The sequence below is a fragment of the Berghia stephanieae genome, chromosome 15 (assembly GCF_034508935.2).
Source record: "Berghia stephanieae isolate SIO BIC M18660-M18661 chromosome 15, UCSD_Bste_1.3, whole genome shotgun sequence".
In the NCBI taxonomy this organism is placed as follows: domain Eukaryota; kingdom Metazoa; phylum Mollusca; class Gastropoda; order Nudibranchia; family Aeolidiidae; genus Berghia; species Berghia stephanieae.
In genome coordinates, this window is record NC_088374.1 from 1,393,305 (window position 1) to 1,407,338 (window position 14,034).

The 14,034-nt window shown below is 37.6% G+C and overlaps 1 protein-coding gene across 1 annotated transcript in view; it reads right to left on the bottom strand.

The window, feature by feature from the left end:
• Positions 1-4,188: 4,188 nt before the first annotated feature.
• LOC144960560 (farnesyl pyrophosphate synthase-like) overlaps positions 4,189-14,034 on the bottom strand; it is a 32,925-nt gene continuing 23,079 nt past the window's right edge. Inside the window, exon 9 of the mRNA XM_078893770.1 lies at positions 4,189-4,985. Coding sequence (XP_078749896.1) covers positions 4,785-4,985 — 201 coding nt within the window. The 3' untranslated portion in view covers positions 4,189-4,784. The remainder of the gene's footprint in view (positions 4,986-14,034) is intronic.

Sequence of the window (14,034 nt, forward strand, 5' to 3'; positions counted from 1 at the left end):
ATATATATATATATAATATATATATATATATATATATATATATATATATATATGTATATATATATATGTATATATATATATATATATATATATATATATATATATATATATTTATATATATATATATATAATCCTTGTACCAACAAATGACATATATACAAATAAGTAAACGGTCATTGTCAAATATGCCTTAGAACACTAGACCACAGGCAATGACAGAGAAAAAAACATATTCAAGTAAATAACATGTTATAGAAATGGGTGAACACTCACTAACCTTGAAAAGTAAGTCATCAGACACAGAGACTGACAGAAAATCATTTCTATAAAAAAGCTGAACCATTTGGGTATAGAGGATAAAGGGTTGATGGTTCAATTCCCTCGCCAGTCGTCCCGGTAGATCGAATCGTTAGAAAAAAATGAGCTTTTTATATAGCGCAATATCCACTCAATATACTGACCAACAGCTACATGGAACATGTATATAATGAAACATGAACAGGTAGCTATGTATGTTAGATCTTGTGATAGACTAGCGTCCTATCCAAATGATAGAAAAAATTTCTATTGTCATTTTTAAAGATTAAAAAAATTGAGCTTAATATAGCGCAATATCCATTAAATGTGCTCAAAGCGCTTTACAAGCGGACACTGGTCAACAGCAACATTTAACATGTAGGACGGGTCATGCCGACTGTTAGGCGATATTACAATTTTTCGGACAAAGACGCCACTGTTAACGACCAGGTACTCATTTTACACCTGAGTACGGTAGGAGAATGTGAGTAAAGAGCCTTTTCCAAGGATTCAACTATGCGTCGAGGGCGAGGCTCGAACCCACGACCTTCCGATCCGAAAGCGAGTGTCATACACTAGACCACATAGCCGCACACGGTATAAAACCGTGATAAACTCCGGCTCTATGAGCGCCATGTCTCTGAAGGACTCAGGATAAGAAATGAAAGAGCAGGTACCTGTGTAAGATACAGATCTGACCACGTGTGTATGAAAGGTGCCAGACAAAGCAAGAAAGAAAAATACAAGAAAGTCATTCGTCCCAAAGAATCAGCCGACCTCGACTGGGGATCGAAGGTAATGGTAGCAGGTCTGACCGATAATCAGAAGGCTTAGGTTTGATCCCCAGTCCAAGTAGACTTTTGGGACTACATTTTGCCCCTCAATCACGAGGTTATTGATGTTTTTGTAAATATAGATATGGTTAAAACGGAATTGACGTCACTCAGCTCTTTGTTAATGTTTTTGACAGTCATTTTACTGAATAGTTCTCATCCAGCAGGATATTCGATAGCTCAGTTGGTAGAGCACTAGCTTCACACGCAAAGGGACCGAAATCGATCCGGGCTGACGTCAAGATTGTGTTTTTTCTCATCCCTTGTTCATCCAGCAGTCAATGGGTAGCTGAGTCTTGTTAGATTTGGCGGAAAGTACGTTACGATAGACTAATTTCCCATCCAAATTATTGCAAGCGATTGCTTTTGTCCGTTTCACGCAACAGAAACCGGGATAAACTCGGGCTCCATGGGCCCAATGGCTCTGAAGGGCATTTTGTACCTCATCCGGCTGGTAGATGTTGTGAGGATTTTAGCACAACGCACATCATCAATACACCTGTTATCAAGGAATACAAAGCATTGTTATATAAGGAGGCATCGGTGAAACTAGTTGTACCATATGATTGAGGTTGACGATATGTACTCATGAGTTTGACTAAACGTCTTGTCCAAAGGGTAGATTGAAATCATTATGATTCCTTTTTGTTTAACCTGGTACCATTTATATACTGACACTGTGATTGGTTGTTTATTTATTGGTATAAATGTTGGTTGTTATAATGTGAATGGAATGTGTTAATGTCTGGCACCCATTTATATCCAGACACAGGTGCAGGGTGGCTCAGTGGTACGGCCTTTGTTTCGTACCCGAAAGATACCGAGTTCAATCACCTGCCGCTGCCCTGTAAGTCACCTCGCCTAAGCTCAATTTGCGGCGCTGCACTGCGGCTAGTTTTTGTTTACACTGTGATCGGTTATTACTAGATTATATCATTTCCTGGGAAATCATTTGCTTGTGCTACATATTCATATTATGGTGCCCAGCTAGTCAAGTAATTGTAATGTAATCTCAATGAGGCTGGTGGTCGAACCTGGTACCTTTTGGGTACGATGCGAAGACCATACCGCTGAGCCACGCAGTCCCACCAAATTAATTACAGAAATCATAAGAACAGGAACCGTAAAAAAACAACAAAAAACAACAGAGACACACGTGGACTCCTAGAGACCTAAAGTATAAGAAATAATATTTAATCTTTATCATAAAAAATACCCATACAATATGGCGTCCTGATACTAATGGTCACGTGGTCACACAATATCGACGTGTACATATTTACATGTCTAATTGTCGGAAGAAATGGGGATGATCTATACGACCTTTCCTTGTGCTGAGGTCATAGGTCATAATATTGCAAAATGTGCTAAAATGACATACATGATAGAAAGTGTTCAGCGTTTTCGAAGTATCCAACATTAAAATAATTCGCTTTGTTCAGCCTGAACTCATATTGTGTTTCAAAATTGAGTTTTGAGTTTTTATAATATAGTGCAATATCCACTAAATGCCCTCAATGTGCTTTACAAGGGGACTCTGGCCAACAGCAACATTGAACATGTAAGACGGGACTGATGCCTGTTAGACGATATTACAATTTATTTTCGAAATGAGACAACGCTGTTAACGCCAAGATACTCATTTGACACCTGGGTACGGTGAGAGAATGTGAGTAAAGAGCCTTTTCCAAGGACTCAACCAAGCGAGGCACGAACCCAGGACATTCCGATCCGAAACCGAACATAGCCGTGTCTGTAAGTTTCACAAACAAAACAGCGGTTTATCAATAGATATCCAATCGTTGAATTTGTTGCTAGAAACATATCACGTGAGCGGTGACTCGGATGGACGAAAACAGGAATGTTGATCTGCCCCGATTATGTGCCCATGTAAACATTATTGTGATGGAGAATATTTAATGTTGGATTGAGAGTGTTTCCATTACAACATTGAGGCCATCACAATTTGGGTAATCGGACCTGTGAATACGCACGCGTTAGATTGAGAGTGTTTCCATTACAACAATGAGGCCATCACAATTTGGGTAATCAGACCTGTGAATATCAATGCTACGTCGGTCACAATGTAAAATAAATTTTGTTAGACTTCCGCACGTTCCTCGAGGTAGCTTTCACTTTCTATTTTAATATTAACCTTGTATCGTTTTTCAGACGTTTATTTATCAATTTGAACATTTTTAGTAGGATTAAAAAAAACTCGAGAACAAAACCAGGATTCATTGGCATTCCATCAAATGGTCATTGTTTTGGTTCTCCGCCGCCATTTCGGTGTTAATATCGAGAACGCATTGAAACGGAGTGCAAAGCCGTTCTAGGTTTGTTTTTTTTTCTTTTTATGAGGGTTACTTTGAGGTCCCAGTGATTTTCTCCATTAGTGTCAGTTTGGCGTCCCTTTGATCTGTCCTATTAGGGTCACTTTGAGGTCCCAGTGATTTTCTCCATTAGTGTCAGTTTGGCGTCCCTTTGATCTGTCCTATTAGGGTCACTTTGAGGTCCCAGTGATTTTCTCCATTAGTGTCAGTCTGGCGTCCCTTTGATCTGTCCTATTAGGGTCACTTTGAGGTTCCAGTTATTTTTTTTCCATTAGTGTCAGTTTGGCGTCCCTTTGATCTGTCCTATTAGGGTCACTTTGAGGTCCCAGTGATTTTTTTTCTATTAGAGTCTGTTTGCCGTCCCTTTGATCTGTCCTATTAGGGTCACTTTGAGGTCCCAGTGATTTTTTTTCTATTAGAGTCTGTTTGCCGTCCCTTTGATCTGTCCTTTTAGGGTCACTTTGAGGTCCCAGTGATTTTTCTTATTTCGGTCACTTTCAGGTCCCAGTGATATTTTCTGTTAGAATTAGTTATTGTTCATACTCAAGTTCATAGTAAAGTTCTTAGTGTCTTGTTTTTCCCATTGGGGTCAGTTTGAGGTCCCAGTAATTTTTGCTGTTAGGGTTAATTTGAGTCTCAGTGACTTTTTCTATCAGGGTTAGTTATTGTTCATGGTGAAGTTCATATTAAAGATCCAAGGGTATTGATTTTCCTATTAGTTTTCGTTTGAGGTCCCGGTGATATTTTCTTCTAGGGTCAGTTTGAGGTCCGAGTGATTTTTCCTATTAGGGTCATTTTGAGGTCCCGGTGATTGTTTCTATGATGGTCATTTTAAGGTCCCGGTGATTGTTTCTATGAGGTCCCAAATATGTTTTTCTATCAGGGTCAGTTATATTTCATAGTCAAATTCCCACGTCGTTTTTTTCCCTATTAGGGTCAGTAAAATCAAAGATGCCAATGACTATGAATAATTCGTAGAATTACGGGGTTTTTTGGCTCCAGCTACAGAGTTGCATAAGACAATTCGACTCAATACATCTTGTTGAAATGGAAAATTTGGTTTCTTTAGATCCTATATTCAGGACGTTGAAGCATTTATGGATCGTAATGATGATGTCAAGCTATTGATATGTAAAGCTATTTATAATGACTTAAAAATTTTTCTCTCTTGGAAATAAGAACTTGTTTTAATTTCAGGTAGTCAGTTCTGGGTATAAGTAATATGTTTTATTTTATTTTAGGGTTAGTTGAAAGTAATACTCGGTTTGTCTCCCTTAGTTCGAGAAACGTGAGGAAGGCCTCCTGAAATATGAAATATCTTTCACTTGTCTCGTTTGTACAGTTTAGTGACGAAGTCCAGAAAGATTTGCTTTGGCACTTTTCCCGTCTCCGATGCGATGAGGTCAACCAGTTCATTATAACTGGTTTCTTCAAAATCTCTGTACAATCCTTGAAGGTCAAGGTCAGAAAAGACCTTCTTAACCTTCGCCACTCGTGCCTCGTCCCAACTGCCATAATTATCCTGTGGATTTGAAGGAAATTATGAGAAATTTACAAAATTGAAGAAAACGGCGTTACAGAAAGGGCCAAATACAAAACATGGAACCTTTCAGACTCAATGCCTTTCTTCATCCAATAACAAAAATAGTTCAAATGTTAGCAAACTTTATGAGAGAAAAACACTTGAGATTTTATATAGGGTAATATCTACTAAACGTGTTCAAGAGGCTTTACAATTGGTCACAATCAAACAGCAATATTTAATATGTAAGACGAACAGTGAGGCCTCATAAGAAAACTTACATTTATTCTTCACAGACGACGCTGTTAAGGTACAGGTACTAATTTTAACCTGAGTACAGAAAGAGAATATGACTAAAGAGCCTTTTTCCAATGACTGAACTATGCGCCGCTCAAAGCGGAAATCGAACCCTAGACATTCTGATCGAAGGGGAGTGTCATATCACTGTACTACAAAATACCAAACACGGAATGTTTCGAGCTGAATACCCTTCTTCAGCCAACAACATAAAATCATTGAAAACATAAATACATTACAAACAAAAAAAACAGAAACAAAAACAACCTTAGATTATATTTGTTGTTGTTGTTGTTGTTGTTGAATGAATAAATGAATGAATACATTTGTTTATTTATTGTCTATAAAAATACATATTAAGCATTCATCGTTTATACAAAACAACAACTTGTAACAATGACAACAAAATATAAAATTAATAATTTGAAAAAAAACACCCAATAACGATATATATATATATTTATATATATATATATATATATATATATATAATATATATATATATATATATATATATATATATTATATATATATATATATATATATATATATATATATATATATATATAATGTGAATTTTCACTCACATTTTTTGGCCGAGACGACTCGTTTCTCGTTTTTTGAGAAACGAGTCGTCTCGGCCAAAAAAATGTGAGTGAAAATTTACATTATATATTAGCTCTAACCACCATTATCGAGCACTTTCGTACCTACAAGTACCCACCAACACTTATATATATATATATATTATATATATATATATATATATATATATATATATATATATAATATATATATATATATATATATATATATATTTATATATATCGCTGGCGTCGCGCGCAAACCGTCTATGTCCAGAAGAGGTCGTTTTTCAGGAGAGCGATTAAACCGTTAATTGGTAAATGAAATATCAATTTCAGATTTTAATAGGCTAATTCAAGCCAATTATGACTTAATACAATCACTGATACCATAATTGTGGTTCTTTTAATGTGCATTCATTATTTATCGGACTTGTACGTTTTGCACGTCGACAAAGTGTCACTGATTAGACGGTTTGATGTGTTGTTGACTTAGACGGTTTGTGAACGAGAGTTGTGGTCCTTCGCATGGGACTTGAATGGATTGTGCGTGGGTTATTACATCTTGCAATATGTATGGACATTGTAAGACTGGTTATTTCAACTTGCAATACTTTTGTTTTTCGATTTATATCTTTAAAATACTAAGTGACTGGTGGGGAGTCAAGCAATTTTTTTTAGAATTGTGGAACCTAGCTCGGTGGTCAGTGAGTCTCGTCTTAAATGAAGTTCAAGCTTCCACAGACGTGCTGAATGAACAGATGGGTTACCATTTGTGTTTGTCTTTGCCGGGTGCTGTGTCCTCAATTAAGGCACGTTACACATATTACTCCATTCGACATAGGTGTAAATGAGTACCTGGCCATAAGGACAGCTCCGTCTTTGTCCGAATAATTGTAAGACGCCTAACTAACGTTGTGTCATTTCCATTGTGTTCTGTGTCTGTTTTCAACAGGGGGGAGTAAATCGTGAAGCGGTTAGGGTATTCGTGGATAATCGCTATATAAGTGGAGTGTTTTATTATCACTTTACGTATCCGATGTGCTCAAACCCTACCTCAATAGTCAGTCGACACAATAGATTATAAAATTACCGTCTAACACTCATAGGAAGCTTAAAGAATAGAAGAAAGTGCTTGAGGAAATTATTCTATTGGACGATGGAAAGGAAATAATAGACGTTTTACAATGATCTTGTCCTTAGAAGCTGCGAACCCCCCACCCCCCCTCCCTCTTTTGAACACCCAATAGGGAGACCCCAGTTGAAGTATTTAGCATGGGAACATGTAGTGTCGTCCTTGAAACACTTGATATAAAAATGCAAAATATCTTTAAATTCATTTTCAGATTGATTTATTAAAGTGAATTGTGTCACCGATAATAACTCACAATTGAAATATTTATTAAAAAAACTATTTATTACTGGAAGGGAGCTGATCCCCACACCCGAATTTGAGATTTACCCAATCCTCTGGAAAATTATATTAAAAATGAATTGACCCAAAAGGACACTATTTTAAGGCACACATGTCTGTGACTTTTTCCCCAGCTCCAGGGTTAATACTTTTAATCTCTTCTGTGCCAAATGTTTCAAAGTATTTGAAGAATTGGAATTTCAAGTACTTTACTTGATAGGTACGTGGCTTCCTTCTTGCTGACCTTATCAATTGCACGTAATCAAGAGGTGAATAGACGTGAGCATTCTACAGTTGTCTTTCAACTGTCGCATGTTCGCTATCCTCCTCATCTGCGTGTAACCCCGCTCCAAGATTTTTTACACCAAAATCTTTTCATATTTGATGCAAAACAATCTCAGAGCTGTGGCTAACACACGGTTACAGTTTTGATAAGTTGGGTCATCAGAGATCACGGTCACTGTATCAAAATGATCTTTTTTATTCGTGAAACTCATATAAACATGTCGCAAACTCATTAGCAGTGAATGCCCCCACTGGCTCGTTCCAGAGACAGGAAAGACAGTCACCAGTCCCTACATTATAAATTGAGTACTAATTATGCACCTGTAGTTTAGTTCAGTATACAGTGCAGAAGGTTTAAGTGCAGGAACAATTAGCACACGCTGTACACATTCCTCTCATCCCAACTCATCCACTGCCACACCTCATTAAATATCTTGCTTCGGTCTTCGTCACTTATCTTCTTGCATTGGTGATACTGTGCTTTACACGAGCATCGATCCCCCATTGAGACTGCCTATTTTCATGATTGAACAGATTTATTTGACTCATTGTCTAATCTTCTGCCAACATAAGCCTTGCCTTGCTCCGTTAAGCGTTTGTTCAAATATTTCTTCGAGATTTTCCTACTTTTGGTTCCCTCACACTCCATTTCATCCCCTTCCATCCTACTCTGTCCACCTCATCGTATTCCTCACTGTCCACCTCTTCACTTTCCACTCTACCACGGTCAATGCCACCTCTACACTTTCCACCCTCCGTGGTCACTGTCTACATCTTAACCTTCCACCTTACCATGGTCACTTTCCACCTCTTAACCTTCCAACCTAATATGGTCATTGTCCACCTCATTATCTTCCACCCTACCTCCAGCTGCCCTACCACTGTTACTGTCCACCTCATCTTACACCATACCGCTGTACACCTCATCATCTTTTCCCCTGTCTCTCTCCACCTCATCATTTCTGATCCTCTCACTGTCCATCTCATCACCTTCTTTACCGCTTTCACTCTCCATCTCACCACTACTAATATTACTAAAGTTAAACATTTCTTCATCAATACTAAACGAAATATCCATGTCAGATTGTACATCAATCCATTCCGAGACAGATAGATTCAGAATGTCCTGAAAAGGCTCAAGCTTTTCTCTGTGCAATTGCACATCAGGTGATTCAAGAGGCTTTCGTCTTTTGGCTTGATTCTGAGTATCTAAACCGAGTTGAAGCATTCGTTTACCACGGCTGTAAGGCAGCATGACGTTAAGCAGTTGACATAAGTAAAACAAAACAAGTGAGCTAATTATCTTCAATAATGACAGAGAACAACAGCTATTAGAGCAATATCAGTCCATGTATTTTTATAACTTTTAGAGAATTTTAAGAATCATTTTTTTTTTCTTGGGTGCATTTCATTATGCCAACAGTGTAACAATACATTTGAAGTATACCTCTCAATATCAATATCAAGAAATGAAAGTAGGATGTTATGATAAATGATAAATTGTTAAAAAGATCAAATAAATACATGCGCCAGTCTATGATTTAAACAATGATGCTATTGGCTTAGATTATTTTTAAACTCATCAAGTTGAGGAAAAGGCATTATTGTAACTGAGACCAATCACCTGACGTTGAAACAATCAAAAATGAATCACAACGGAGATAGACGTTTTGAGACCGGCAATTTAAAGACCCAATGGACTTGTACGGTTTGATCACATGTCAAATTCGCCAATTTAGAGTTCCGCGTTTTCTTAGATATTAATAGACATGGTGTATCGTAGGGTATAGAATGAATTAAGCCAATAAAACGATTTCATGCCGATCGCGGACTGAAACGGTTTGCGCGCGACGCCATCGATATATATATATATATATATATATATATATATATATATATATATATATATATATATTATATATATATATATATATCCTTTCTTTAAAAAATATAGCATTGTGGAGAACATTGTGTTTATTTGAGTCAATAAAAAAATTGATAAGGCGCACAACTCTACTGAAAGATTTGAAAATTAGAAATGTTTTTTTTACAGATAGATAAACAGATAACTTGATTTCCTTTTATAATTTAAAGTCAGTTTGAAAGTTCGTTGAGTCAAACAGATATCATAAAATATGTACCAACGACGACACTTGACTCCCAAAATCAACTAATTTTGTCACTGTAAAAAGTTGTCAATTTGCGTCATCTATTTATGACATCAAGTATTATTATTACTTCCGTTGTGTTGTTGATTTAGCGGATTTCAGTCGCCATTTTGATTCTTTTTTTACTGTTTACTATTAGGGTTAGCTCGAGTGGTTAGTCATAAGTGTTATTAAAGGTGCTAGGGTGTTTGTTTTGCCATAAGTTAAGTAAAGGGGAGATCTTCCGAGTATTCCAGTATTCTTTAAATTTGTATTTTCACTGTTGATATTTTGTCAGGCATTTATTTATTCAGTTAGTCATTATATAGAAGTATTTTTAAAACTCTAGAACAAACCTGCAGTCCGAGAGTTGTTTTCTTTTCTATTAGGTTTAGCTCGAGAGGTTAGTCATAAGTGTTATTAAAAGTGCTAGGGTGTTTGTTTTTCCATAAATTAAGTAAAAGGGAGACATTCCGAAAGCTCCTACATCCCCAGTATTCTTTAAATTTGTATTTTCACCGTTGATATTTTGTCAGGCGTTTATCTATTCAGTTTGTCATTATATAGAAGTATTTTAAAAACTCTAGAACAAACCTTGATAGATTTGTGAAAGTTTAACATTTCCTTATTTGACCATTGTTTTGATTTTCGGCCGCCATTGTGATTTGTTAAGTATTGAAAGGTAGTGCAAAGCAGTCCGAGAGTTGTTTTTTTTCTATTAGGGTTAGCTCGAGAGGTTAGTCATAAGTGTTATTAAAGGTGCTAGGGTGTTTGTTTTTCCATAAGTTAAGTAAAGGGGAGTCATTCCGAAAGCTCCTACATCCCCAGTATTCTTTAAATTTGTATTTTCACCTTTGATCTTTTGTCAGGCGTTTATTTATTCAATTTGTCATCATTTTTTCTATTAGGGTTAGCTCGAGATCGGAGGATTTTTTTTTATATAAGGGTTAGTCATAAGTCTTATTAAAGTGCTAGGGTGTTTTTTTTCCTATTGGGGTTAATTAAAGGTACTAGGTTGAATTTTTTCTTTGGGTTAGTTGAGGAAATATATTATTAAAGTTGTTTCCCTTTGTAGGGGCTTTTGGAAGGCCTCCCAAGTAAAGCGTAGTAAAGATTTGGGACGTATTGATATAGATATCTACTGACTGATAAACCAAAATCATGCCGAATAAAGCATGGCAGCGACGACAATTAAAATTTGCATTCAGAACTAGATCTACTAATACTACTACGACTACTACTTCCGCTACTTCTACCACTAATACTAATAATACAGAAACTGCTCCTGTAGCTCAAACAGTGGAAATTATATCAGCTGCAGATCAAGAACAGGATACAACTACAATACCTCTTATCTCACCACACAACACAGGACGCATGAACAAAGTTTGTCGTTTTTGTTCAGCAAATGTATGGCACGGTGAATCAACCTCGCTATGCTGTGCCAACGGGGAAGTATCACTGGCACCTTTACAACCCCTTCCGGATAATATAAAGAGTCTTTACACGGGTAACGACACAAATTCTAAGCATTTTCGAGAACACATCCGTGCTTACAATTCTATGTTTGCATTCGCCTCCTTGGGTGTACACGAAGATTTCTTGCCTCCTGGGATATACTGTTTCCGAGTTAGTGGTACCGTCTACCATAGAATAGGTCATATTCAACCCAACAGTGATAATGATAGACCAAAATTTGCCCAACTTTACATTTATGACACTGAACACGAAATTCAAAATAGGTTTTTTTGGAATAGAAGTCTTAATACTGATATTTTGACAACTATATCTAACATTATGGCTACTGTTAGTCCCTTTGTTGAATTATATAAGCATGCCGCTGCAGCTATTGAAGATGCTGGAGATCAAGGGGAGGATATTAGAATGGTGCTGCGAGCAGATTCATCAAAAGATCCCCGTAGATATAATTTACCGACTGCTTCAGAATTTGCTGTTTTACTCCCAAATAACCCTATCAACTGTAGTCACCGGAGGGATATTGTATTATACCGCAAATCAGATGACCATCCAAACCAACAGTCAATTATGAGTATCAGCGAAACACATCCTCACTTTGATCCGTTGCATTATGTGCTCTTCTTTCCAAAAGGAGAAGAAGGTTGGGTGCCCAACATTAAATTCAACAGAAAGCGAACCGGTCAGGTCAGTCGACCATTATTTTATGCTTATCGACTTATGGAGAGAGATAGTTTTAATGTAATCTTGCACGGAGGTCGTCTCCTGCAACAATATTGTGTTGATCAGTATGCTAAAGTTGAAGAGCAACGCCTGCAATACATTCGATTTAATCAACAGTCATTACGAGCAAAATTGTATCAAGGACTGGTGGATGCAGTGTATCGAGGTGACGCACATGGAGCTACAGTAGGGACCAAAATTGTTTTACCATCTTCATTCACAGGGGGTCCAAGAAACATGCTGCAATTATACCAAGATGCAATGTCAATTGTTCGCAGATATGGTAAACCAGACTTATTACTTACTGTGACCTGTAATCCATGTTGGCCAGAGATAACAAATGAACAGCATTCACGACAAACAGCTGCAGACCGACCAGATTTAGTCGCAAGGGTCTTTAAAATGAAATTAGGGGCATTGATGGAAGAGATAATTAAAAAAGAACTTTTTGGCAAAGTCTTAGCATATGAGAAGGTCATTGAATTTCAAAAGAGAGGCCTACCACATTCTCACATCCTGATCCTTGATCGCAGTGCCAAACCCATAACTACACAAGATATTGATAGGTTGGTGTGTGCAGAAATTCCACAAAACAAAACATTACAGAATTTAGTCTCAAAACACATGATGCATGGTCCCTGTGGCCTGGCTAATCCCAACAGTCCATGCATGAAAGATGGCAAGTGTTCCAAGAGATTTCCATAATCATTCAGTGAGACGACACATACAAATGACTCCACTTATCCCCTGTATTAGAGACGTAATGATGGAAAATCAATCTTCAAAAGAGGAATTGCCCTTGACAATAGATGGGTTGTCCCATATAACCCGTATCTCCTCAGCAGATATATGGCACATATCAATCTTGAGGTGTGCAACAGCATAAAAGCGGTGAAATACATGTATAAGTATGTGTACAAAGGACATGATAGAGTCATGGTAGAATTCCAAGGGGAAAAAGATGATGAAATTAGGAGATTTGTTGATGCACGTTATGTTTCAGCAAGTGAATCTTGCTGGAGATTATTCCAATTTGACATGCAAGACCGATACCCGGCAGTCCAACGTTTAGCTTTGCACTTGGAAAACCAGCAGTCTGTAACTTACAGAGAAGGGCATGCGGAAAAAAGCTGTAAGGAGACTGAAAGACACCACACTAACAGCATGGTTTAAGGAGAATGCAATAAACCCTGAGGCTAATACTCTACTGTATACTGATATGCCGGAACATTACACGTGGGATAGTAGAATGTGCATTTGGAAGAAGACACAGAGAAACCGCCTGGCAATCGGTAGAATGTACAGCGCCCATCCAGCAGAAGGGGAGCGCTTCTTTCTTAGATTGTTGCTGCAGCATGTAAGGCGAGCAAAATCATTTGAAGACCTAAAGAGATCAGAAGTAGGAACATTAGACCATACTTTTCGACAGGCCGCGTCTGCTATGGGTTTATTGGAGGACGATGATGAGTGGATAAACTGCATGGCAGAATCAGCATTTGTTGCCTCAGCAAGTCAACTCCGACAGCTTTTTGTCACGATTTTGATCTTTTGCAAGCCAACAGATCCTTTTTCCTTATGGAATACTTTTCAAGACCAGCTAGCTGAAGATTATTCTCATGTTGAAAGTATGACTGCTGAAGCTTGCGTTAGTAAGACACTTGAAGACGTTAACAGGCTTCTTATGATTCACAATAGATCATTAAAAGATTATCAACTGCCTGAGCCTACAGAATCATACGCAACTGCCTGTCAAGTATGGGATCCAAATGAGCAACGACAAATTGCTCATAGTCGAAAAATGAAGATGAATCATGGCCAACAGTTAGCATTTACTGCCATTTTGGAAGCAATTGACGTACCTGAACAAGACCGGGTGTATATTGTCTTCTTCATCGATGGCCCTGGTGGAACTGGCAAAACCTATGTATAATAACACGCTGCTTGCAGAAATCATAGGTCGAGGACTTTCAGCTACACCCGTTGCATCATCTGGAATTGCTGCAGAATTATTGCACGGTGGTAGAACAGCACATTCAACGTTCAAAATTCCAATTCCAATAACGGATAACAGCACTGTAGCATCAGTCGCCAATCAGACACAGCTAAGTTACTAAAGAGTAGTT